General features: G+C 48.0%; 1 protein-coding gene across 14 annotated transcripts in view; it reads right to left on the bottom strand.

Annotated features, from left to right (window-relative positions):
- Window positions 1-27,937, bottom strand: part of LOC136379841 (kalirin-like) — a 231,801-nt gene that overhangs the window by 114,367 nt on the left and 89,497 nt on the right. For 4 of the 14 annotated variants that reach the window (XM_066347453.1, XM_066347454.1, XM_066347455.1 and 1 more), the window contains exon 1: window positions 18,816-19,080. The exons of 6 other annotated variants lie outside the window; for them this stretch is intronic. In XM_066347453.1, coding sequence (XP_066203550.1) covers window positions 18,816-18,900 — 85 coding nt within the window. In that variant the 5' untranslated portion in view covers window positions 18,901-19,080. Of the gene's footprint in view, window positions 1-18,815; window positions 19,089-27,937 lie in introns of those variants that run through there. 4 more of the 14 variants (XM_066347449.1, XM_066347450.1, XM_066347451.1 and 1 more) reach the window with 3 other exon arrangements.

Below are 27,937 nucleotides of genomic sequence, written 5' to 3'. Positions count from 1 at the left end.
TTTAAGAGACAAACAAGTGTGACTGTGGTTAAAGATAATCACAGTCAGATGTTGGCAAAAGTAGACAAACATTTCTAGGTCTCTGCTATTTAGGGTATAAAAGCGTGTGTGTGCCAGATGCTGCTTCTGCTAAGAGCTTTGGCGGCACCAGGCTTATATATGCAAATAAAATAGCCCACAAGAAAAAGCCGCTGCTGGAACTGCTAACCCACCCTATAGTTTCAGGGACACAATATGGAATTGTACCTGATTCTATTATAGTAATTAAAAAAAACCAAAAACAGTACTTGATACAATGATCAGAATCTAGCTGGGCAGCTGGGTAAATGAGAAAGAATAGAATAATAAGAGGAAACCAGACCTCAACTCATTGACCACATGCTCTTGGGAAAATCATTTAATCTCTCTGAGCCTCAGTCTTCCCATCTGTGAAATGTGTAGGCTGACTCTCCAAAACAGAAGACCACACAAGATACTATACTACCACCAGGTAAATTGCTACCTGTTCATCATTTCCACAGACACCCCATTCCAGTGCAGGCCTTCTTCATATTATTTCTTTTGTCTGACTTCTAAGATAAAGAACATCCCTCCTGACCCTTCAAGACCCAGTGCCCGTGTTATCTGTTCACAAGGCCTCCCCTGTACACATCTTCCTCACCCCTCCACAGGAGCTGGTCCTGCTGTCCTCATAGCACATACAACGGAGGAGGCAGAGGGATTTCCACAGTCCTTAAACGCACTGAGGTTCCTCATCAGACTAACGGCCCACAGGTCAACAGGGTGGGCACCTGCTGGTTTCCTCCCCAGCACCCATTTTTCTCCTGCCCCTTCATAAGAGCACCCAGATTTCTCAGCTTTGTGAGTTCAATCTCCACCCCCACCCCAGGGTGGTCCTAACATAGCTGGAATATCTAATTCCCTGGACCACGGGGATTAATTGAAGGATGATCAAATAACATGACTCAGCACAGACAAGCTCAAAGAGAGTCCATTTGGGGGACTCTTGACTTTCTCCTTTCCATTGAACACGCAGGTCTATCTGTGAGTTTCACTATTGGACAAAGTAATCTAAATCTAACCAATAATACACTTAACTAAAATGTCAAGTTCGTTTTCAACTAAAAGTGGTCAATGTGGTTACTGAATACAAGAACCTCTGATTGGTTCCTGATGACAGAACAGAAATTTTTGAGCCATAAATGGCAGATCAGATGATTACTGGAACACAGCAGATAATTGCTGTAATTAAAGGAACACATCCAAGATGATCAACTTTGGATATGAATACAGGATAATGGCACAGGATACACCCTGTGCCTCCAAAGCTCTTTTTTTTTTTTTTTTCCTGAAGCTGGAAATGGGGAGAGACAGTCAGACAGACTCCCGCATGCGCCCGACCGGGATCCACCCGGCACGCCCACCAGGGGCGACGCTCTGCCCACCAGGGGGCGATGCTCTGCCGCGACCAGAGCCACTCTAGCGCCTGGGGCAGAGGCCAAGGAGCCATCCCCAGCGCCCGGGCCATCTTTGCTCCAATGGAGCCTTGGCTGCGGGAGGGGAAGAGAGAGACAGAGAGGAAGGAGGGGGAGGGAGGTGGAGAAGCAAATGGGCGCTTCTCCTATGTGCCCTGGCCGGGAATCGAACCCGGGTCCCCCCCACGCCAGGCCGACACTCTACCACTGAGCCAACCGGCCAGGGCCTCCAAAGCTCTTAACATAAGCATTGCTTGGGTTGCATGTGTGCGTGCGCACACACATACACACACACTTTCATAGCCTAAATAGCAGAGGCCTACAATAAATAAATAAAAAGGTGCTTAGTAGGGGCTTGCAAGAATTGCTTAAGAACCCAACACATTGGCCTTCAGGTAAAGGGAGGAGACATTTTAGCTCTTTCTTAATGAAACCGTCACCCTGAATCAACTCTATGACCTACCAGATCAGCAACTTCTTTGAAGTAGGGATACTCCCAGGGATCAAACATTGGGCAAAAGACCAGTAATTAGAGGCCTAAGTCACAACTCTGTTTTCCTGGACAGCTCCAAAGAAAATTCATTAATTCTCCATCCCACTTAATGGTTCGACTTAAACTACTGCCCTGTAAGTCAGAAAAATATATGATAATGAGAAAGAATATTGATGTTCATAGGGCAGCATTTACTGAGCGCATTCCATGTGCCAGGAAGCCAGAAACTATATGCCTTGCAGCACACGTATGCCCCACACCTTTTTTATTTGAATCCTCACAAATACTTTAAACACCTGTTTTGTTCCCAAGTGGACAGACAAAAATTAGCATAAATGACTTAAGTAACTTTACTAATGCAACTTAGTGCTGATGCCAGAATGGGAACTCAGTCTGACCTCAATTCATGTTCTTTTCTTACAGAGCTGAGCTAAAGAGACATTTGCCCAAAAAACCCTCCAGATTTTTTGTTTGTTGGTTGGTTGGTTTTGGGGGTTGTTTTTGGTATTTTTCCGAAGTTAGAAGTGGGGAGGCAGTCAGACAGACTCCCGCATGCACCCGACTGGGATCCACCTGGCATGCCCACCAGGGGACGATGCTCTGCCCATCTGGGATGTTGCTCTGCTGCAACCGGAGCTATTCTAGCTACTGAGGTAGAGGCCATGGAGCCATCCTCAGCGCCCAGGCCAACTTTGCTCCCATGGAGCCTTGGCTGCGGGAGGGGAAGAGAGAGACAGAGAGAAAGGAGAAGGGGGAAGGGTGGAGAAGCAGATGAGCGCTTTTCCTGTGTGCCCTGGCCAGGAATCGAACCCAGGACTTCCACATGCCAGGCCGACAATCTACTGCTGAACCAACCGGCCAGGGCAAAACCCCTCCAGTTTATTTACAGAAAATGATAGATGAGCACTAGAGTCCCAGCAGACCCAGGTTCCCTTCCTAGGCGAGTCCCTGTTTGTGATGTTAACCTGGGCACTTTCAGAGAGTGCTACAATCCAGGCTCTAGCCTCTCTGCGATCAGGGTCTCCCATCAAATGTAAGCAGGGGCATGTCTGAAAGACGCACACACTCAGTCAGCCTCTCCACCTTGCCTCTGTTTGTTAGAGATTGAACGGAAAACCAGTGTCCTATCTGATCCATAATCTGATGCCATTCTAAAAATCTCACATATATACGAACCTATGACTTTTACTGTGTAGGGTGCTAATCGTGACTATACATACAAATTGGAGGTGTGGCTAAATTACAATGGACTAAATTTTACAAACTAAAGCAGTTTCAATGCTTTGGCATTTATACATCTCTCATATGAAAATTGCAAAGCTATTTTGGAACATAATTACAAATTTTGACCCTGTCCTGATTCTGAGATATGTACCCATTAATTGGTACAGAAAAAGATGCAAACCAAAAAAGATGCAAGCCAGACAACAAAGAAAGGTTGAAATGTAGACAACACAATGTGCAGACTGTATCTCTTAAACCTGGGACTGGTGATTTTGGAATAAGGGACAGCGATGAACACATAATTGTGGTACAATGCTTGGCAGGAAGACATGGTAATGACAAACCCAGGTGAGTTGCATCATGGATACTTTACAGTGGGAGGAAACTGAAAAGGTGGAGAATTTGGCTGCCTTTCTCCAGGGGACCCAGCCAAGCTAGGATAAAGTCCAGGAGTTGTTTGGGATAACTATACTTCTCATCCTGAACTCCTCCTCTTCTTCCCCCAGCGTCTGATCTGGCCTTTTGAGCAGCCTTGCCCACCTTCCTGTCTAACTCCTGCGCGTATGCACGTGCGCGCGCACACACACAGACCCCTGAGAACAGTCCAGCTCTGATTTTGCTCCGGTAGGCCTAGCTTGCATGTGCAGACAGAAGGTCACAGTTAAATTTAGACCTGACCACCTCGCTGGGAAGAAGCTGGGAAACTGGCTGTCTGAGGAGATCCATAGGCACTCTGGTAGAGTTGGCGACTTATATCCTAAGGGAAGGCACTATTTGGCGGTTAGGATGGAAGTATAATTTCCAAACCAAAGCACAAAGAAACAGGGTCTTAAAATTTTTTAAAGCTGAAAAATCCTTAAAAGGTTACTAAGGTCTCCTGTTTTCATGCAGAATCCGAGTAAACCAATAGGATCGTCACTGTGTTCTAAATCCCTCGGTAGAATGGCAACTGGGAAAGATCTGAGAGGTCACTGAGTGCAACGTCCTGCCTGTTGCAGGGTCAAGTGCACAACACTGCGGAGAGAAGCTCACTTGGGCTCGGATGACACCCGCCAGCATGCGTGAGCAATGGGAGTGGGGGGTGGTATCAGTGCCTCAGAGCAGAACCTGGAGCCAGGCGGGAAAGCCCCAGGCAGGGAAGGGTGAATGGGAACCTGGCCCTTTTAATCCGGACCCCAGTGTGGTAGCATGAATACGACAGCCTGATTGGGACTCAAGTCACGAATTAGGAAGCGAGGGTCTCAGCAGTGGTCTTTGTGAACAGAGTACTGGCCCCTCAGGTGAGTATGGATCAGACAACAGCACGTGAGCTCTGGAAGCAAGTCAGTGTCAAGCAAGAACCAGACATGTGAATTCTATAAAGCTGTCTGGCTTTATGCTTTTTAAATTCTACTTCCCTTACGTCCTCTCATAATATTTAGCAAAACCTTTTGGGCAGACTATTTAAACTTGGTCCAGAAGAATGGGAGGAACAACCTTTTTGGTATCTCTGCCAGTTCCTCAGGAGGGTCCCTACTGCCCCAACCTGAATTCCACCTCTTCCCTACCTCCACTTTACTCTTTTACTAAGAGATATTCTCATCGCATCCTTTGAGAACACTTGGAAAAGTGTGTTTGTGTGTGAGAGAGATCTGTTGCTCTCTGTGAACTGCTCTTTTCCAAGGGCTGTGCCATGTCCGTTTGGTTCACTGGCTGTGATTTCCGATTACCCCCCAGTCCTGGAAGAGTCAGAGATTACCAGACCGGGAGACCTTGGGCAAGGCCCCAGAACAGTGTGGCAGCCAGACTTCCCTGGGTGCTGTGGGAAGGCTTCATGGGCTCCTGATTTGATTGGAAAGTCATAGGAAGGTCCCTTGAGATGTCTTCAGAAGGTTCCTTGTGTTGGCTCGCTTTGCTTGGAGATGCCAAGCCAGTGGGGCCGGCCCTAATTTCATCAGGACCAGCAGGCCCGAGTCCTCGGTGCTGGCTAGGTTCTGGGAATCTGGCTGATTTCAGAATAGTGAAGCCCCCCCACCCCGAGTTCCTCCAGACACTTAGAAACATCAGGGGCAAACTGACACTGTGAAACAGATTTCTATGAAGGAAAGTCTAGAGCAGGTGGCTAGGACATGGTTCCAGGAACCTGAGAGGGATTTCCAGTTCACTGAGGTCCCTGACCTGCTAGATCTACTCCAAAGATTTCCGAGTCTCCCTGCAGACTTGATCCAGTGCCTCTACCCTCTCCATTCCTCCCCAAAAAGGGGCAGAAGTATTCTTGTATAGTCTTTTCTATAAAGACAGAACCGATATACTATCGACAGAATGGTATCATTTTACTCAATACCAGTTGAGACCTCAGGCAAGTCATTTTCTTTTACAAAGTGCTCTTCTCCTGGATAAAACAGATCTTTGTGATCTGACAGGCTGGAAAACCCTGGTGTTCTGGGACATAGCGACTGTGCACACCGCTCTCCCTAGATAGATCGGGGGATGGATGCAATGGCCTATACGGCCCTGTGCCCAGCCAGGTGCTCCGTGAGGCTTCCTGAGGACGAAAATGGGCATGAAAAATGCTGCTTAGAATGATACCATCAAACCCTCCAAACATCCTTCAGCCGAATGACAAAACGAAACTTGCCCCAGGTTCAGTCGGGAGTCAGAGCAGTGCCCCCCGCCGCCCCACCATAGCCCCTCTTCTCCCTTGGACCCTGCGGCCCGCAGGCCAGCAATGCCCACGTCACATGAAGAGGCAGGCGGGGCCGCATCAGTTAGTGCCGGGTCAGAGTCGGGAGATGGAGCACACGCTCACTCCCTTCCTGTTACTCTCACTCCCTTCCTGTTCACCAGTCTCGTCAGGACTCTCTTTCATTACGTTCCTAAAGCTGGCTAAGCTGAGCTGGGAGGACAGTGGACAATGTAAGCCCCGTTTGTTCCCTCACAAAGTATTCTGCTGAGGAAGGAAAAAGTGTCACTGCATTTCTTGAAAGTGTCTGTTGAGAAGGTCTGTGGACATTTTCAAGCATCAGAAAGCCCACCCTCGTCCGGGACCCATGGAGAGGCTGGGAGGGGGGCCAGGAACTGGCCCTGGGGCGGGAGAAAAGGACGCAGTGCTGGAGTCGCCCGCTGTGGCACGTCAATGTGTCACGGACCATAAACTCCAGGACAGCTCGTCCGATAGAAGCATAATGCAAGTCACACATGTCAGCCACACATATAATTTTAAATTTTCTAGTAGTCACTTTAAAAAGGAAAAGTGGTTGATTTTAATATATTGCACTTAACCTAGTATCTCCAAGATATTAGCACGTCAACATGTGGTCAGTATTAAACTGACTGAGACGATCTGCATTTTTCAGTGTTAAGTCTTGGAAACCGGGCATGTAATTTATCCGTACAGCGCGTCTCAGTCAGGACTAGCCTCAGCTCGGGCCTCAGGAGCACACGTGGCTAACAGCTGCTGCACAGGACGGCGCGGCTCCAGAAGCCAGTTCCCGGCTGCCTCTGCTGCTTTGCTCACACTATCTCCACAGTCCTTTAAAAACCTGCTGCCCTTTAGGCCAGGGAGAACCCTGTGTCGCCTGAGCTGTCCTCCCAGATGACCGCCAGCCGCTGGGGCCTCTGCCCCATCAGCTTCTACCTATTTTAGTCAGCAATCAGGCAGGACTTGGAGTATCCTCCTTCTTGTGTCCAGCCTCTATTTTCCTTTTTTTTCCCCTTATCATTTACTGTTTCACACTTATGGAGCTGTTCCCAAGTTAGACAGCAAGATCCTAAGGGGCCTGGAAACATCTTAACTTCTCTATGGTTGCTAGTCCAAAACCCGCCACATGGTACTGAGATATCTGGGGACTAACACAATGAACGCTCAGCTCGATTTCTCATATGATCAAGTAATTAACGAAATTGTTGGAAAGGGGCAGTTGGCACAGTTCCACGGAGACTTCTCTACACTCAATGCTAACACTAATCAACACTCACCTCACCCTCACGATGTGCCAGTCCTAAGTGATTTACATCTGCCAACCTATCTGAGTCGTGGAAAAACCCCATGATGAGAATCTGGGATCACCTCCATTTTCCAGATGAGGAAGCTGAGGCAAAGAGTTTATGTAACTTGTACAAGGCCACACATACACGTAGCAGAGCTGGGATTCAAACTCACTTGGGCTCCAAAGTGCAAGCTCTTTATAATCACGATATGCTGCCTCCCAATCCAGAACCACCACAAAATACTTTTACACCCTGTATATAAGTAAGTAGCCTAAGACTCATAGGCATTGGTTTATTATACTCTCAGCGGGTATTTCTTTATATAAAAAGAATTAATTCAGAAAATGTAAACAGAAGTAAACAACAGAGAAACACAAAATTCCTGGTCCCAGAAGATGTTGCTCATAAATCCTCTTAAAACAAAAAACAGTACACGCTTCCTTTCAAAGAGTGTGAAACTGGAAAGTAACTGACAACAAATGAGCCTTAAAATTCTGGGTGTCCTTTGATTCAGGAACTCAACTCCTAGGGATTTGTCCTAAGGAAGTAATGATGGGTATATGCTAAGACTTAAATATAAGAATGGTCATGACAATATTGTTTAGAGAAAAAATTAGAAACAACTAAAAATAGGGAGATTGAAAAAAAAAGGTATCACCTGACCTGTGGTGGCGCAGTGGATAAAGCGTCATTGTGGAATGCTGAGGTCGTCGGTTCGAAACCCTGGGCTTGCCTGGTCAAGGCACATATGGGAGTTGATGCTTCCTGCTCCCCCCCCCCCCAACATCTCTGTCTCTTTCTCTTTTTCTTTCTTTCTCTCTCTCTCTCTCTCCTCTCTAAAATGAATAAATAAAAAAAACTTAAGATATAATAGATATACCTGATAAAATGTGCATCTAATGGTATACAGATAAAATAGCTCTCTGAATAAAACAAAAAAACCCTACTTTGTGGTGTCGAGGGATTTTCCCAGTAAAAATGTTGCCATCAGCCCTCTCAGGCTACCAATGGCTCACCAGTCTGCTTTCAAAATCCTGAATACTTAACAATCCCAATATGAGCTGAGCTGGCTCCAGCTTATTACTGAATGCATCCGTAAAAACATCACAGAAGCTGTACAATACCTTATGTGAAAAGTTTATAACATTGCTATAGCATATTTCTGAAGAGCATACACACAGGGAAAAATAGACTAAAAGGATAAAGTCCTTTAATGTGGTTCATTTAAGTCCGTTAATGCGGTTCTCTCTAGGTAACAGAATTTTATCTATCCAAATGATTTCCCAATGTTTATGTACAAGTTTCTAGGCAAAAAAAAAAAAAAAAAAAAAAGTTAACCAAGGTTCTCTTTCCTGGTTATAATTTTAAAATGACCTATCTTTGGAAGTATGTCTCAAAAAAGAACAGAGGAGTCTGTGGACTTGTTTAGCCTCCAGAGTGAGAAAACTCCCAACACCACACAAATAAGAAGAGGACGAGAGGGGCAACCTGCAGCTCTAGCCGTGGCGCCTGCTGCTCTCTGGAGGAACAGAGCCCTCTCGGTGTGCAGATCGTACATCCTGCAGAAAGTAAAGCTGGAAAGGAGGGAGTTGATACGTAAACCAAGGATAAGAATCAGTCTGTCTAGTTTGATTCTGGAAAGATTTCTTTCTTTCTTTCTTTTTTTTTTTTTTTTTTTGTATTTTTCTGAAGCTGGAAATGGGGAGGCAGTCAGACAGACTCCTGCATGCGCCCAACCCAGATCCACCCGGCATGCCCACCAGGGGGCGATGCTCTGCCCCTCCGAGGTGTCGCTCTGTCGCGACCAGAGCCACTCTAGTGCCTGGGGCAGAGGCCACGGAGCCATCCCCAGCGCCTGGGCCAACTTTTTGCTCCAATGGAGCCTCGGCTGCGGGAGGGGAAGAGAGAGACAGAGAGGAAGGGGGGGGGTTGGAGAAGCAGATGGGCGCTTCTCCTTTGTGCCCTGACAAAAAATCAAACCCGGGTCTCCTGCACACCAGGCCGACGCTCTACCACTGAGCCAACCAGCCAGGGCCATTCTTTCTTTTTTTTTAATATTTACTTCATTGATTTTAGAGGGGAAGGGAGAGAGCAGGAAAGAGATAGGAACATCTGCTCCTGTGTGTGCCCTGACTGGGGATCAAACCACTAACCTCTGTGCTTCAGGACTATGCTCTCACCAACCCAGTTATCCCACCAGGGCTGGGAAGATCTATTTCTTAACCCAGGGCCATTCCTCATCCCTTCCCACCAAACTTTAACCATTATATTGAATCGATACTAGCAACTGTCACATTTAAGTCTTGTAATGAAATACTTTACTTGGTAGCCATTAAAAATATCCTGAAAATACATCTACACGGAAAGATGTGCAGAAGATGAAGGGAGAGCAAGTTGTAAAGCAGTCTTTAAAATATGAACCCACTTATTTTAAAAGGGTTGGTAAACATATACAAAAGGATATATGTTAAGTGGTTGAATGTACCATAGTTGTTTCTAGATGGTTTAAGATTATGCTATAAAGTTAGCTTTCATGACCTTTTTGTTTGCCTAGCTTGATTTTTTTCTATAGTGAGCATAGTTGCTTTAAGAGTGATGAGGAAAATAAAATAAAAGCAAAGGAGTCTCAAATGGGAAGAAGGATGTAACAGCTTCCCTGACTGGACCCTTGGGGGCTGAAAAGCTCAATGAATGGGTAGGTGATGCCTAATTCATACACCACCCCCACATGTCCACCAGGCAAGTAAAAGTGAGCAGCCAAGGAGGCCTCTCTCTGCCACTTCAGAAAGCAAGACTCTCTGGGGAAGCAGGAAGCCTTCAGTTATTAAATGCTTTTGCTGGAGCAAGGGGAAGGGAAGAGGGAGGAGTGGGGAGGGGAGAGAGAACAAAGAGAATAGAACAAACCAAAGGGAAAAAAACCAGATAGAGAGCTTGTTAAAACACAGACTTTGGGTCCCACCCCAGAGTTTCCGAATCAATGTATCAACAGGGCTGAGAATCAGTATTTGCATGTTGACATGTTTCCAGGTGACCACAGTGCGGGAACTTCTGCACTGAAGCAGGGAAGAGAAGAAGGTAGGGCCCAGTGTACAACTGAGACCTGGAATCTGCAGAAGCAGAGAGTTTGCATTTATTTTAACAACGCAAGAGGCTTGGTTCCTCTTTGGATGGGGAAGATAACACCCTTTTCTGCACGGGAGCAAGAGGCTCTAACGTCGGGAGGCAGAAGTTGGTTAGTCCTGAGAGCTTGCCATATACCGGGTCCTCTAAGAGAACACACATATGCCTACAATTAAACCCACCCCAAGGAACAGCAGATAAACCTGGAAACAAGCTTTTAGGAGGGACTGTCTCAATCTAGGGGTAGAAGGGGTTTCCCTTCCTTTCCACTTGACAGTTTCCTTACTAGAGTCACCAGGAAAGCAAGAAATGCGGGACAACCTGCTCTGTGACTCTGATCTTTGCTCTTTTATCTGGCTAAAACCAACCTGGCAGCCTTCTAGCTGCCACGCAGGTGTAACCAGGGCTCCCTTCCTTCCAGGAAGTCCAACACAGGTGGTTCTGTCAGCCTCGAGAGAAGTGCTCCATTACTTACTAAGCGGACTAAGTGGGGAGCCAAACTACCCATGCCTCCCAATCCGCACGGAATACAGAAGATACCTGCCAACCCTCAGGGCAATGTCCAGACCTTGGGGCTGTTGTGGGCAACAGGTCATGCAAAAACAGCCGGAAGAAGAACCAGCAGAGCTTTTTTGCACATCAGGGATGTGCAATAAATCTTGACTGAAGTGAACAGAAAGACATAGCCAACATCAAGCGATAGGCAAAAATAACTGATGTCTTACCAGATAACCTATATTCTGAGGATCTGAACTTCAAAATTGGTGTAACTATTTTCCAATTCTTTTTTTTTTTTAATTTTATTTATTTTTTACAGAGACAGAGAGTGAGTCAGAGAGAGGGATAGACAGGGACAGACAGACAGGAACGGACAGAGATGAGAAGCATCAATCATTAGTTTTTCATTGCGCGTTGCAACACCTTAGTTGTTCATTGATTGCTTTCTCATATGTGCCTTGACTGCGGGCCTTCAGCAGACCGAGTAACCACTTGCTGGAGCCAGCGACCTTGGGTCCAAGCTGGTGGGCTTTTGCTCAAACCAGATGAGCCCGTGCTCAAGCTGGCGACCTCGGGGTCTTGAACCTGGGTCCTCGGCATCCCAGTCCAACGCTCTATCCACTGCGCCACCGCCTGGTCAGGCTATTTTCCAATTCTTATACCTCATGCTCCCCTCAGAGAGGGATCACTTAAGGATGCTTCGTTTTCCACCAGTATCTTCTTTCAAATGCTCTGTTATGTAACACAGTGATCATAATACTAGAAGTGTTCTGTTTTCTTTTTTTCAAAATGGGTTTAATTTTTTTTAAAAAGGAAGAAAATCCATATCATACTTCTAGAGCACCAGCTTTCCTCTCCCCCAGTGACAATGCCGCAGCACTGAGGCAGGTATTACCACAGGGGTCGGGAACCTTTTGGCTGAGAGAGCCATGAATGCCACATATTTTAAAATGTAATTCCGTGAGAGCCATACAATGACCCGTGTACGTTAGGCGTTATCCAATAAAAATTTGGTGTTGTCCTGGAGGACAGCTGTGATTGGCTCCAGCCACCTGCAACCATGAATATGAGTGGTAGGAAATGAATGGATTGTAATACATGAGAATGTTTTATATTTTTAATGTTATTATTTTTTTTATTAAAGATTTGTCTGCGAGCCAGATGCAGCCATCAAAAGAGCCACGTCTGGCTCGCGAGCCATAGGTTCCCAACCCCTGTATTACCTACCACCTGGAGGACCCACACAGACCTAGCCACTGGGAGCCCCCTGAGGATAAGTATTAGAATTACTGTTACCATCAGCAGCTAGCCTTTCTAAAAATTTCCTTTTAATTTATTGATTAATTTGGGGGGGGGCATTCTCTCTTTTTTGCAAGTTTTTTCTAAAATTAAATTTATTAGGGTTAACAAGTACACAGGTTTTAGGTGCACAATTCCATTACTCACCTTCTGTACATCATACTGTGATATTCTTGTATGTGTCCTGACCAGGGATTGAACCTGCAACCTGGACATATTGGGACGATGCTCTAACCAACTGAGCTGCCCGGGCCAGTGCAGCAGCTAATCTCTTTAAGCACTTTATATGGCTGGTGCTATGCTAAGTCCTTTATATACATTATCGTGACCAATCCTCACAACCCAATGAGCTCCCCCAATCCATTTCTCCCCAGTACCTAGTGCAGGGCTGGCAGGCAGTCAGCACATAAACACTTCCTAAATGAAGTAAAACCCTGCGGGTTACATAAAAACCAGCACCCTTCAAAGATGGAAGTATAAGAATGCATTGCATTGATTCATTTCCACCTGAAAGGGTACACTTCAAGAAAAGGGGTAAGAAAGAACAAGGCAGGGGGGCGCACTTCTCAAACTGAACCACAGGGAAAACCATGAACAGACGTTTATTAAGAACGTGTACAAGCTGCTCTGGGAGAGAAGAGATCCAAACTGAGAGACAAGCTCAACTAATATTAAAAGCCACTCAGAGCAGACCAGGCCGGTCCAGATCCAAATGGCTCTGGGCAATGTAGTCACCCCCTCTCCAACCCTCCAGAACTACAAACTATTCCACAGTCATCACCCAAGTTCCAGGCTGGGGACTGCCTCTACCCTTCTCCGAAGGGTCAGCTTGCCTCTGTCCAGGGGAAGAGAAACCACATGCTCAGGAAGACAGTAAGGAGATGAGGAAAGAGCACAGGAACGGGGTTCTGGTTCTGAGACTGCAGCCATGTGGCTGGATCTGTGTCGTCCTGTATAAAGGAGACACTCTATTAAATGATCTCCAAGGCTCCTTTGAACTTTCCAGCAGTTAGCCACTCCCGTTTGAGAAGCCCCATCAGGTTTCAGACCCAAGCTTTTTCTAGGGCCATTCTTCAGAAAATCCAGGGATTTGGTGTGAAGGAGGGGGCAGGCCATGTGGCCTCTCACTCACTGAGGGGAGCAGCCCTTCAGAAGGATGGGCACTATTCTTAGGGCAGAAGAGCATCATGATTCTCAAGGGGAACACCAGGAAACAGAATAGCAACAGCACTGCTCCGGAGTAGAGCATGTCTGTAATGTTGTCGGCTCACAAGTGAAGCCCCAGGTTTCACTTGTTCTCTTCTCTTTTGTTTCTTCTCTTTTGTTTCTTCTCTTTTCTTTCTTTCTTTTTCTTTCTTTCTTTCTTTCTTTCTTTCTTTCTTTCTTTCTTTCTTTCTTTCTCTTTTTCTTTCTCTCTCTCTCTCTCCCTCCCTCCCTCCTTCCTTTTTTCTCTCTCTTTTTCCTTCCTTCCTTCCTTCCTTCCTTCCTTCCTTCCTTCCTTCCTTCCTTCCTTCCTTCCTCCCTCCCTTTCCTTCCTTCCTTCCTCCCTCCCTTCCTTTCTCTTTCCTCCCTTCCTTCCCTCCTTCCTTCCTTACTTCCTTTATCTTTCCTCCCTTTCTTCCTTCCTTCCTTCCTTTTCTCCCTCCCTCCTTCCTCCTTTTTTTCTCCCTCCCTCCCTCTTTTCTCTCTCTCTCTCTCTCATAAAAACACAGAGTCTGAAGTTCTGCCTTTTTATTCCAGGTTAAGACCTGCCCCCTGTAGCACCTGGAACCACTGGGATGACATGCCCACAGCATTATCAGTGACCGCGGGGCCCAGAGTTGCACAGAGAAAGGAAACTCAGCTTCCGTTCCCGGGCTCCACCTCACCCATCAAACCCACACACTCCCATTTCTAACAGGCTCCATTCTGACCAGCAGTCAGTACTGTTCTCTGGTAATGCTTGATGTCCCTATTACTACCCCTCCTCAAAGAATCAGCCATGAGAAGAAAGCATAGGACTGGCTTGGGGACAGTATGTGTGTGTGGCGATTCTCCCCAGATTAGGGTATATTCCTGGGAGGCAGAGGAAACTAAGAGATATATTGGAAAAACACGTATGCTAAATGGTTGATTCAATTTTCATGGTGGTAAAGGCACTTCCTGGAAGACGAACAAACCATAGAGTATATATGTTAAGGTCCCAAGAATTTTGTTCCTTGAGTGGTGAATTGTTACAGTAATATAATATTATAGTAATTAAATATATAGAAATATAAAAAATATGGAAGATATATAGAATTAAATTAGGATATAATATTAAAAGCCATTAAGGCAAATAAATAAGGCTATGCCGTCTGGATAGGAATTAATCTAATATATACAGATATGATAGGCAGACTTTGCCTTTAGTGCAGAGCCCAGTTAGTATGTGTGTGAAGTTATAGATTAAAAATGGTTTGATGTCATAACTCTATAGGTTAACGTAAACAAAAAGCTTCCCTAGGAACACCTTAAAAGTGGCTTGATGTGACATTTCGATACATTTTTTTAAAAAGGTGGTTTGATATGACAATCCTATAGATTGACACCTGACACCAGTTAGAAGGCGTTGGCCAGAAAAGGTACTAATGCTAAGGGCCCCCCTGCTGTGGTAGGCACCCAGACTCCAACACTGAACGTGGACTGTCTCCACGCTGCTCAGACCAAGGACAGCTGAAATGAACATGCCAACGGGGTCCCCTTAGCTGTACCCAGGCCCGTTATAGGATCTGTGAGTAACAAACTGCCTGTGTCATTCTTACAACTAACTTGTGTGTCGGCTGGTTGTGTCTTTCCTCCAGTGGCAGTTGGTCTCAGCACTGATAAGTAGAATGCCTCAAGAATAGTCTAGAAGAGGCTGCCAGCCCTGCTGTTAAGCAGGAATGTCCCACTGTGCGGGAAAGTCTAATTGGGGATGTCTGATCAACATGGAGCTCAGGCTCTACTAGGACATGAATTAAAGTAAACAATAGTGAAATGTCACAAGGGTTCCTCTCTGAGGTGACCAATACCATTCTAAAGGGACTTGGTATCATGGTTTCACACATTAAATTCAGTTTATAAAATGAGCTGGTTTAATTTACGGGCTAAAGAAGAAACGATCACATCATAAGGTCCTTGCTTAGTGATTCTGGGAGAAGACGGTGTGTGTGTGGGGGGAGAAGTTCTAGATGAGAATGACTTGGGATGCCCTGTGAACCCCCATAACCTTTATCCACACTTGATGACATCAGAGTCAAGCTGGAACTCAACTAACTGCCTTTGTGGTCAAAGAGGCATGGGGATGTCCCCCCCCCAGACCCTTCCCTGTGAGCTGATTCAGCCTGGGTAAGTCACTACTCCTCCACTTCTGATATACTCAGACTCCGGTCACCGTCTCCCAGTGTAGGTGGGGACACACGATGGGCTTGGAATGCAAGGACAATGCTACAGCAATAAACGAGTATAAATAAACCCCGCGCACACCGTGGAGAAGCAGAGGAGGAGGGTAATCAGGAAAGGTTTCTAAGGAGGGACTTTGGTCCACATACCCAAAGTTAATTACAAGTTGACTAGAAAATTAAAGGCTCTGAAACTGTCTTCCACCTACAAGGTCAGAAAAATCTTCTAGGCTCCGTGATCTAAGAAGTCACAAATTTCAGCTGCAACACAGGACTTATCCATGTGATTTGAAATCCCTTTGTCACTCTGAAACAAGTTGCTTTTTTAAATTTTAAGATAAGTAAAAGAGAATCCAGACTGCCCCACTTCTTCAGGCTTAAAGGAAAGTATAAGGAGCCAAAGCAGTCCCGAAACTGCCCACAGAGTGTGACATCAGTGACTAATCGCCCTTCAGACACATGCAGGCCATTATCACTCATTTGGCTATTTTCACTTCCAGAGAGGCAGTTACAAATGTATTTATTGTCTTGCTTCCTTCTCACTTGATCTCTATTTTCATCCTACTATTGTTTTTCCATTTTCTTGCCCTTCAACACCAATTTCAAGGTAGGGAAGAAAGATCACCTTTCATCAACCCCCATTACCATACTCAAATTCAATAGAACCAAGAGAAAATTAGAGAGTTGGCTTTCATCACTTTTCCAAATTGAGAGACAAGCTCGACTAATTTCATTCCATATTTTTTCTCAAATACACTATTTAAAATCCACACAAGTACATCGCTCAATCCTTGAGTCTTATCCTAGTGCTAACAATTACAACCACTTAGAGTTTACCAGAGACAGTCCAGAGAAAGCTAATAGAAAGCCAGTTAGCTTTGAGTCAAAAATAACCAGAACATTCCATTTCCCCTTGGTTCCCTTTCCTCAGACTTTAGAAGGAAGTGTCCTTTAAACCCAGGGGGACTGGAAGCCAGTTAGTGAAGGCCCCTTGAATTGGGAACCACGGTGGTGGGTGAGTTCCAACCCATCAGCTTCAGAGTGCAGCTACTGGAGGAGTAGGAAAGAGCCAAGTTCTCAGGAGAAGTGATTGAGACCTAATAACCAGCTGCTTTTATTTAAAAGAGGAAGCTGCCTTTCAATTGTATTAAGTCTGAACAACCAGAGAAACTGGTTTAACTGAAAAGGGCGGCAGACCTCCCTGGCTGATAGGCCCTCCACCCCATGCAGCCTCTCAGACTCTCACATCCCTGGGCCCTTCGCTGTGATGCAATTGGGCCAACTTCTCTCCATTCAGTTTTGGGGCTCTAGGCAATGTACTCAAGCTCGGTGCAAGACCTTATCAATCTTTTCAATCTGCTTCTGAAGAGATGCCTGCAGGCTGGGTGGACAGAGGGAGCCCCAGGGGAGTGCCCGGACACCTCAGATACTATCACCCTGCCCAGCTGGAGCAAGAGGCTAACTCACCTCCCCCACCATCTTCCTCAGATTTGAGCCCCAGTTTTCCATCTTCACATATCAGACCTAGGAAAGAGTCAAGAGTAGAGAGGGAGGAGGTGACAAGGCACCCACCTTTGTTACCCTCCTTTCCCCTTCAAAGCTGCTTTCATTGCTTGGGCCTGTTGGGTCCTTCAATGTTCAGCTGAGGGTCTCCTGCTCTGGCTCCTTCAATATACCCCCTTTCTCCCTGGGCCCCCACTCCAAGCCAGAGAGCCTGCAGCCACCCATTTCCCAGCCTGCGCCCTGAGCGTACTTCCCACTCCCTCCTCAGCCACCGCACAGGGGGACAGTCAGAGCAATCCACAAAGCCAAGGCTGGAGGAGAGACCCTGAGAGAACTGCTCTGTAGGGAAGCTGGGCTGCCACACATCTGGAAAAGCGCCCAAGTCCCTGAATTCTGCCTCTGGACAGGAAATGGACTCCCAAGAAATCCAGCTCTGAAACCCATCACCATGGAAGAAGAGCAAACCCACCCAGTCAGACTCCCTTCGGCTATTTCCTGCTTTCTCGCCCTTGTAATACCCACTTCCTTCCATTCCCAGCCTTGGTTTTAAAGGTCTCTGAAGTAGGCTTGGATTTTTGTGAGGGCCCTGGCCCTCTATGATGCTTCCTCCATCTGAATTCTGGCTTTGAGAGCTGGCTACCCCACAGTTCCAGGCTGTTCTAATTAAATGCAGACTAGGGGAGTCCAATGCTGGGATTATGAACATTTTTGATTTGGGGAAACGTCCTTCAGATTTAATTCGTATTTGTAGCCTTATCTGCTCAGGATGCAGTCCATGTTCAGGGCGTGTAATACGTGGCATAGAAGATGGTGAAAGGTTATTTGGATAAAGTTTATTCATCAGTAACGCAGAGGCAAAGTTCCATTTGGACTTTGTTAGACAACAATAAGGACAGAAACTAGGGCACTGTAAATGGGGGTGGAGGTGACAGGTCTAATGGATGATACTTAAAAGGGGCAAATGTCAAGTGAGCAGCTGAAGTCTCACTTCTAACCACACAGAGACAGAATTTCTCTGCCCCTACCCTCCAAGCTAAAGTGTTCAAGTGGCACGGTGGCGTTAGGGACATCTGCTCACTCTGTCTAGGAAAACCGGATTTCTTTTTCAGGAGAGGCTACACAACTGATAACCTCCTCTCGGTCATGCTTCTCGCCATCTTGTTTTGCAGGCTGATTTTGGGAAAATCAGTTGCTTCCTGCAAGTCTCCTCAACAACATTAAACTAAGCAAAATAATTAAATACAGTCCTAATTGGGTACATTGAGAGTTCTTGGTTAATTAATGAACCAAACTCTAGTCCGGAGCTGCAAACCTACTTAGGCCAGCCAAAGCCCAGAGGGAGGAAAAGCCCACTCCAGGCCCCAAAGAAAATAGTCACTTTGGCAAAAATAGTTCCTGGTGTAGAGACAAGTGTCAAATACATTCCTATAACGAAGAGTCATCAGTTATTCCCGCAGCTGAGATCCATATGTAAATGAGAGCAGGGAACTGCGACTCTGCCACTGTGGGGACGCACACAGCTCCAGACGCACCCCCTCACCCCCCTGCCTCCACACCGCACGCCCCTACAGGCTGGCGCCCTGACAGCCGAAGTCGCCGATAAGTAACAGTTTCCAAACTGCTGTTCGCAACCAAGTCAGAAGCTCACCGAGACACAGCGAGCGAGTCCGCGCGCCTTCTACCAGAGACACCGAAGTCAACTCGGGTCGCGGGTCGCAGCAAACTCTCCCTAGGCGCCCTCCCACCACCCACCCCTCTTTCTCCCACCCTCCCTCGAAGGCAGCCATCCCAGCCTTTTGCTAAAAGAAGGCGCAAATGCCGACAGCCACTCACCTTTGCAGGGGAAGCAACAGCAGCACTTAGCAAAGAACCACCTGAAAGAGAGACCTCGGCCGTAAGCCCGGTCGCCGCCCTTCATGCTGCCGCGCGGCCCCAGCGCTCCGGCATGGCCCGGGGCGCCAGCAGCGGGTGGCAGCGCAGCGGGCTGCGAACTTCAGCGCCGGCCGGCCGGGAGCCAGCCCCGCCCTCGCTCCTGCCCGACGGCGCTCTCCGGCACCCACCGCGGCGACTCTTCGACTTTCTGGGAGCCAGAGCCACCTTGGGGGGGGGGGGGGGGAGAGGCGGGGCCCGGCGAGGAGGCGGGCCTGAGGGGCGGAGTTCCAAAGTCCAGCTGTTCGCTGGAGTCCCGGCCAGCGGCTCCCAGAGCCTTATGCCACGCCCCCTGTGGCTGGGGTCTCAGGGCAGGCTGGGGAGGGCCGTCTGCTGTACACTCGCCCCCCCCCCGCCCCCGCACAAAACCGGTGCGTCTCCTGTGCAGCTTCCTCTCTCCTCAAAGGCCACCACGACCAGCTTTAGCTTAATACATACAGCCAGAGGAGACCAAAGGCTTGGGACTGGAGGAGATTTAGGTTCAAGACCCAATAATGCTTCTTCTCTCTTAACAGGTTCACCTCTCCTTCCCTCAGCCTTCAAACATGGGCAGCCTCCTCTGCATTGAAAACACCGTCACCTATCTCTCTTCTTTCCTTCCTTTTAATATTTAACGTTAATATGACAATAGTGCCTCACCTTTATTTATTTATTTTTTTAAATTGGCTCCCAGGCTGTAATGCTGTTGTGTGAAAATACTCTGGATTTGGAATCATAACACCCAAGTTCAAAGCTGTTTTGCTACCTACTAGCTGTCTGAGGTCAGGCAAGTCACTTCACTGGTTTTTATCTTCAATTTAATTATTTAAAAAAAAAAAAAAAAAAAAAAAAAAGGAAAGAGACAGACTTCCAAAGTTAAAAATGGCTAATAGAATTTTAAAAGACATACCCATGAAACTACCTGCCAGAGAGGTGTTGAATAGTTGCAGTCACGGGCAAGCCTGCAGAGGGTCTCCAAACCTCTCGCCTGTGGTGGAAGGCTTCCACCCACCCCCACCCCACCCCTCCCCACCACACACCCACTGGTGCAATCATTCCTTTATCACATCCCTATCCTTTTCCTCTCTAAATCTTTTCAGATTTCAAGTCCAAGCCCATATTCCTTCTCCCCCCAAACCCATATGGACCACATCAACTGGACCCAGCAAGAATCACTGGGTTTATTACTTGCAAGGCATCTCTCCCACTCCTTTGTGTCCAGGTTTAGGAAGCAGGGACTGCTAGAAACATGCAGCACTCCTAGAGTTCACAGAGCTCATTCATCAAAAACAAAACAACAAAAACAAAAAACTATCAGTTTGTGAGAGGAATATAAAAACTGAAGCTTGACCACTCAGGTAACCAACTCCCACCTTAGAGAGAGAGACAGCCAAGGGGCACGACTTTTAGGAATTGCCAAGATTTGGGGCTTCCTTTCTCAGTCTGAGCTCTGTTTAGAGTTATCTCTCTATGTCGCGGCATCTGCCTCATGGTTAGAACACAGTAGATGCTCAGTAAATGGTATCAGACAACTGAGTAACAATCTCTAACATATACTGAGTATTTATTTGTGCCAGGCAGTTTCCTAATAATGGCTTTTTATTGATTCATTTGTCCACACGAAAAAAACCCTGATAAGGTAGGGTCCTCTTTTACATCTGAGGAAACTGAATGCATAAACTATAATGAGACTTTGATAAGGTTTAACCCTAAAAAGAAACTCTAAATACAAAGCTCCACCTCAGAGGAATAAACAAAATCTAAAGTTAAAATCTGATTTCTAGTTCTACTACTGCCATCTCCCTGCTGGCTCCTCCTGGCAAGAATTGCATAAGAATCTCATTGTTGAGCAGGGAATGGGCCTCTGGTGCTCCTTATACAAAACAGAGAAATGAACGGTCAAATTGTTTATGCAGCCTGCCCCCCACATTCCTGGTTCACTGATCATCCTGACTCTTTGCTTTGGTCTGTCTCACCTTGCCAGCTGAACTACTGCAGGATCATAGTTATCTTGGGTTTCAGTTCTGACCTGTGGCAACCAGTACTGTGGTCTCCTTCTCTCTTCCATATCATCAAAGACAACACCCATTTTGCTGTGCTTTGCAAGCCTTGAGCAGAAAATGGCCAGCACCTTCAGCCTTTCTAAAAGGGAACTTTATTTGCTTGTGATCACTGCATGGGGGCCATGATACCAGAATCAGTAGATATCTGGTCTACCCACTCAATCCACCTCTTTGGGCACTATGTGCCAGGCTCTGTCCGAGGCATCGGGTCTATACTGGTGAGAAAACCAATCCCAGCCCTTGCAGAGCTAGCCATTAACAAAGACTCTCCATGAAATGTGAAAGAAAAGGGATCAACATCAGATATTTGACCAAGTTTTGAGTTGAGGGATTTAAGAACATAGGTGCCTAAATCCTGTAACCCGCATCTAGATGTTTTAAAGTGATGTCCTCAGGACAATTGAAAGGGGATGGTAGGTCAGTGGTTTTTAAACATTAGCATTTATTAAAATCATCAGGGAAATTTTTTAAAAAAACAATTAGCATTAGTGTTTTTGTGGAGTTTTATTTATTTGTTTGTTTGTTTCTAGGCTCTCCAGGTGACTCCCGGGTGCAACCATAATTAGGAACCACTGAAGACTGGTTCTCCTCATACCTTGACCACCACTCCCTCTGCCGCCACCGTGCGCTGCTTCAAGATTCATATTAATTCACTTTGGGTGCAGGTGGGCATCAATAGTTTTAAAAGTTCCCAGGTGCTTGTAATATGCAGCATAATTTGAGAACCACTGGTATAATGTGGCGGTTCTCAAACTTGAATGTGCACCAGAATTACCAGGAGGCTGAGTTAAAACATAGACTACTGGGCCCCTCTCCCAGAGTTCCTGATTCAGTAGGCCTGGGTGGGGCCTGAGGATCTGCATTTCTCTAAGTTCCCAGGTGGTGCTGATGTTGTTGGTATGGGGACGACACTTTGAGAACCACTAGCATAGAGGATTTCTGACTCTCTTCCGCCCCTGTTTGTGATCTATGCTCACTTTTTACAGTAGCCCCTTAATTGTTCTTTAAGGAACCAGTCCCCCTCCATTCTCAGACCATGTTTTAAGTATGGCTGACCTTCCCCACCCCCACTCCCACCCCCACCCCCACCCCCACCTCTACCTTCCTCTACTCCAAGGATGGGCCCATCTTCCATACTTGGCCAGTCATTCACAGGGACTGGTTGAGATTTTAGCCAATGAGCAAGCACCATGAGACCTTAGCAAGAACTACTGGGAAAGTAGCTTCCCACAAGATTTCTAAGTTGGTACAATGTTAGCCTAAAGCAGCTGGAGTTGATAGGAAGCAGCTACCTGAGAATAAAGCCACGTGGAGGAAAGAGATGCGATAGATAGATGATAGATGGATAGATAGATAGATGAGAGGTTTGATAATATCCTCTGAATATCTAGATATACTTTTTCCCAAAGCATTATTGATCCCTGGACTTTGAGTCCTCCAATAAGCTCTCTCTCTCTTTTTTTTTTTTTTTTTTTTTTTTGCATAAGACAGTTGATCTTATAAGTTACACGTCTATAACTCTATAACTTCATGGTTTTCAAACACCTAGCCACCCACTCCCAAAGTTCAGGCTAAGAACCTGAGCTATAGCAATATTTTTAGAGTGTTCTTAATTTCCAAACAGATGGCTGAGTCTTATTCTTACTTTTGGCAGAATTTGTCTTTTAGTGGTCCCTCCAGTCCGAGTCTGTTTTACATGAATTAGGCGTTCTCCTACCTATGTATCCAGTTTATGTCTCATCTCATCTCCATTCCTCATAACAGTGACCCCAAACAATTCCTGATGGCCTCGGCCTGCAGACACACTGGGCTGGGTATGCCACAAGGCTGGCCCTGATATTGGGGACTACTAGGACTGCCCTCTCCCTCCTGGTTAGCCACAGACTTCAGTAACCCCGGACCAGGACCTCAAGCATCTGCCCTTTCCACCCATAGACATATGTTAGTGAAATTTTTTACTTTAGGATTGTTCTCTTCAGATTTATAGGAACAGAGTTTTTCAAAGTCATACTTTCCCATATTTCTCAGTGAGAGCGCGGCCCAGAGACCGAAGGAAAAGCCACTGCGCCTAGACACTCCCGTAAGTCCTTCTGGGTGTGACAGCACAGTCCACAGCTCTTTCAGACACACTCGCACCGGCTCAGGGAGGGCTGCGGGCTCCTTCCTCGCGAACAGGGAGGACGGGCCTGTTCCCTCATCCCACGCACCCCAGCCCATCACTGACCTGGCCTGGCCTCCAGCAGAGCCTCTCACTTCTACGCCCACTCCAGGTTCTGATCCAGATTCCTATCTACAGTTTCCAAAAGCTCTGCATGTGATTTCAATGTGAAGTCAAGGTTCAGAACCACAGACCTGGGGCTCAGGGCCCTGACACGCATACCCTGCATGGTTAACACAGAGTTTGGGAAACACCTGGACTCAAAGGCTGTCACTTCCTCAAATTCTAATCACTGGCGCCTTGACTCAGCTCCGCCACCCACCTGTTTGCGCTCCATTTGCTACCTGCACACTCCTTAACCCTCATCCTCCCTGTGCAGACTTCCACCTGTGAAGGCACTGATTGCTGATGCCAGGGCGGTTCACAATTTTCCCCAAATTACCCCGTCCCGGCTTCCACTTACGACGGTGGCTTAAAGCTCGAAGGTTCTTGCCCCGTATTGATCATGTATTCAACAAATGGCTGGGTTCTGACCATCGACTCCCCGCAGGCCACTGAGCCAAGCCGTGTATGGGAACTCACACTGGAGTTTAATGTGAGAAATATAAAGTGAATTAGGACGTTCCCTGGACAAAGACGGGGAACGGGGAAGTTCTAGGAGAAGCAGTTGGTTCGATTCGTGTGTGTGTGTGTGTGTGTGTGTGTGTGTGTGTGAGTAAAAGGAACCTGGAGACAGACCATGACTGGACATGAGTAGAGGTTTTATCTTTATGAGAAAAAGAGGAGCTGAGATGATCATCAGCGACCAGAAACACTTAAGATTATAGAGGAAAGGAGGTGCAACACTTAACTGGAACTCCAAATATATCTTTTAAAATTGTGTAATGCCCACGTAGGTAGCTATTCCCTGCTAATATGTGCTATCTTAATAGAGTCTACAGAGAAAGTATGATTGCCAACATTATGCACGGTAACCTTCCCCCCTATTATCTTGTTTAGTGTGGTCTAACCACTGCACCACCGCCGGCCCTGTGGGTACTACCACGCCCCTGGCCACAGCTCCCAGACTCCACTGACTACACCATCACTTAGCTCATCCCACAGGTGTAAATGGGTTCCTCTGCGCTTGTCCACCGGCACCTGTGTCTGCCTCGCTCTGGCTGTCTCACTCATCCTCAATAAAGTTAAGCTCCAGCTCATCCTGTCTATCATCCTTTGTTTTCACTGATCACCTTCCAGTCTGAGCCAGGCCCCGGGAGAGGGGGTTGGTTCCGACAGCGCTGACGAAGGCTGTGGGAGTTCACAGAAGACCCAGGTGTCTCCCCAGAACAGCTGATGCTCGTGTTCCGCGGGGACGAAGAGGTAGGGCTGCAGGCGGCCAGGGCGCGCTCCTGAGATCTGCTCAGGAGGAGGCGAGCTATTTATCAGAATGAAAGATGACTGCAGCTGGAGTTGCTAAGAACAAACAACTCCAGGTTGCCTCCACTTCCAAAACTGTTTACTTCTAAGTAGGTCAAAGTGTCCCCAAAGTAGGGCAGTGGGAAGTGCCCGTCTACCACTTTGATGGAGTTTCAAGTTAGGAAGGCTTACCATTGCTCAGTGTCCACTATGAAGTGTGGTGTTGATTCGGAGGGAGAGGGAGAGGGAGAGGGAGAGGGAGAGGGAGAGGGAGAGGGAGAGGGAGAGGGAGAGGCAGAGGGAGAGGTAGAGGGGGAGGGGGAGGGGGAGGGGGAGGGGGAGGGGGAGGGGGAGGGGGGAGGGGGAGAGGGAGAGGGAGAGGGAGAGGGAGAGGGAGAGGGAGAGGCAGGGGGAGAGGCAGGGGGAGAGGGAGAGGGAGAGCCATGGAGAGGTGTCTGATATATTAGACGCGAAGTGCATTTTGCCTTGATGTAACTCAGGTCAGCTTGTTGAAGATTTCAATACTAGGAGGTACTTCTATGTAAGCACCTATGTGGGAAGCACTGCCTATCCTTACATTTATAACTTGCAACAATTCTGAATAAATGAGAGGTGCTGGCTCATGTGTCCCCAGAGGACTTCTCAGGGAATAGGATATCAAAAAGTTCCTCAGTCAGAGCTCCTAGTGTCAGAGCATTACTTCCTGTTCCCATCCTCAGGCTTCTGCTAAAGCCGAAGTTTCCTCTATAGTTTTAGAGGATGGAGGATGAGCTGAGCCTGGTCCTTCACACAGGAACTCCTCCCCCTCTCCCTCCCTCCCTCTCTGCCTTCCTTTACTGAAAACCTCTTATATGCCAGCCCGTGTTCTAGACGCTGGGGATAAAGCAATGAACAAAACAGACAAAATCCCTGCACTGCAGGGAAGCTCGGGGGCGGGGCAGCGGGAGGAGTAGACACTAAGCATGGACAATTATGGCACACAGTGACTAATGCAACGAGGACCAGTAAAACAGGGCAAGGCTATAGAGTGTGCAGGGAGAGGGCAGGAGTGAGGGAAGACCTTTCTCATCAGGGGACATTCAAGGAGAGGAGTGGAGTGTGGCAGCAAGCCATCCAGTCTCAGGATCTGGAGACCCGGAGTGTCCCAGGCAGGGGAACAAAAGAGTGCGTGCGTCTGCTGGAGAACTGTCGGGCCAGCTGCTCAGCACAGTGGGAGGATGGAGTATGAGGATGCCCCCTAAGATGTGCACATCCTAGCCCCCCAAACCTGTAAATATGTGACTTTACACAGCAAAAGGGGCTTCGTAGATGTGGGACCTTGAGCTGCGGAGACTGTCCTGGCTGACCCAGGTGAGCACAGTGTACACGAGCCTCCTTAAAAGCAGAGCACCCTTCCCACAGTGGTCAAAGGGAGACATGACTTCGGAGAGGATCAGAGAGGTGCCACGCTGCCGGCCGGGAAGGAGGAGGAAGGGGCTACGTGCCCAGGAATGCAGGCAACCTCCAGAAGGTGGGAAAGGTGAGGAAGCCGCTTCTCCCTGAGAGCCTCCAGCAGCAACACTGCTCTGCTGACAACTCGAGTTTAGCCTAATGGTACCCTGTTGGATTGCTAACCTATAGAACTGCAGGATGTGTTGTGTGAAGCCCCTAGGCTGTGGTAAGTTGTCACAGCAATGAAAGGAAATGAAGGCATATAAGATGAAGTCAGAGAATGGGCTCTGGGGCAGGTCCTGCAGAGGCTCCTTGCAGACACAGAAAGCACGTGGTTTTTACCCGAAGTGAGACTGGAGCCGAGACAATGGCTGGAGCTGAGCAGGAGCTGTAGCCCAGGCCTCTTCTTGCAGCCAGGAGCCAGTAAGGGCCACTGCCCATTTGCCCACTTGAGTACAAAGGTAGGCGACCATACCCACTGTGGCCCACAGTGCCCTGTGGAAAGTGAGACAGTGGGCACTCTATCAGAACCCACATCCTGGCTGGGGCTGGAGGACGATGGTGGGACGGCTAGACAGCCCAGCCGAATCCCCACGGCAGGGACAAAGAAAGGGGCAGACTCTTCAGTGCGTGGATGGCCACTCTGCTCCTCGAGGACAGGCAGCTGGCGTTCAACATGGCGAGCAGTGTGAACTATCACACTTCACATCCACATTGCAGGGTTTGGGCTCAACGAATGGTTTCAATCTCACACAGGTCCTGGATGAGGGGGAGTAGTTCTCAAGGTTCAAGGGACTCAGCGGGAGGCACTGTGGTGTGGAGAAGAGGATCCTTGTCCTGACAAGTAGCATCAGAATGCCTCCGCCAAAGCCTCTTGAGTGGCAACCTTTAAGATCCATTCACCTATGACCTTCCCTGAGCAGACAGGGTGGGCACATCCCCACCGCCAGACCACGGCCCTCCTCCCAGGCTTCCCAAGCCATACTTTGGTGCCTGTCATTTCGGGTCCCTTTATGCTTTTGAGGGGAGAGTGTTTCAGCTTAGCTCACTCTAAGTAAGAGGAAATCATATTGGCTTCTTTTAGGGGAACATGTTTGCTGGGGCATCACAGAGCCAGAGGGACTGCTGGTGGCAGGCTGGAGACAGGGCCCGCATAGGCTGGGGCATCACAGAGCCAGAGGGACTGCTGGTGGCAGGCTGGAGACAGGGCCCGCATAGGCTGGGGCATCACAGAGCCAAAGGGACTGCTGGTGGCAGGCTGGAGACAGGGCCCGCATAGGCTGGGGCATCACAGAGCCAGAGGGACTGCTGGTGGCAGGCTGGAGACAGGGCCCGCATAGGCTGGGGCATCACAGAGCCAGAGGGACTGCTGGTGGCAGGCTGGAGACAGGGCCCGCATAGGCTGGGGCATCACAGAGCCAGAGGGACTGCTGGTGGCAGGCTGGAGACAGGGCCCGCATAGGCTGGGGCATCACAGAGCCAGAGGGACTGCTGGTGGCAGGCTGGAGACAGGGCCCGCATAGGCTGGGGCATCACAGAGCCAGAGGGACTGCTGGTGGCAGGCTGGAGACAGGGCCCGCATAGGCTGGGGCATCACAGAGCCAGAGGGACTGCTGGTGGCAGGCTGGAGACAGGGCCCGCAGAGGCCAGGAGTGGACACCGAGGGGAGAGGTGGTGCAGACTAGGACACCGTGTCAGGGCCTCTGCAAAAGCCACGGGTGAAAATGGAGCTAGAAACAGAGCCTTGATCCTTCAAACAGTCCTGGAGAGGATTCAGGTGGAAACGCCAGGTTCACTCTGACAAAGGTGTCAGAGCCAGGCTGAAGGGCAGGCAGGGAAATGGACATTAATGGACCGCCTCTGGTACACCCAGGTACACCCAGGCTGGGAAGTCAACGTCAGGGAAGAAAGCACCATTGCCCTATTTTATAGATTTTAAATATGGGTCTCAAGGTCATCAGCTATTCAGGGGCCTGGCCAGGATTCAGACTCAGGTA

The sequence above is a fragment of the Saccopteryx leptura genome, chromosome 8, assembly GCF_036850995.1.
Source record: "Saccopteryx leptura isolate mSacLep1 chromosome 8, mSacLep1_pri_phased_curated, whole genome shotgun sequence".
Lineage (NCBI taxonomy): Eukaryota > Metazoa > Chordata > Mammalia > Chiroptera > Emballonuridae > Saccopteryx > Saccopteryx leptura.
This window is presented reverse-complemented; position numbering and strand designations above follow the sequence as displayed.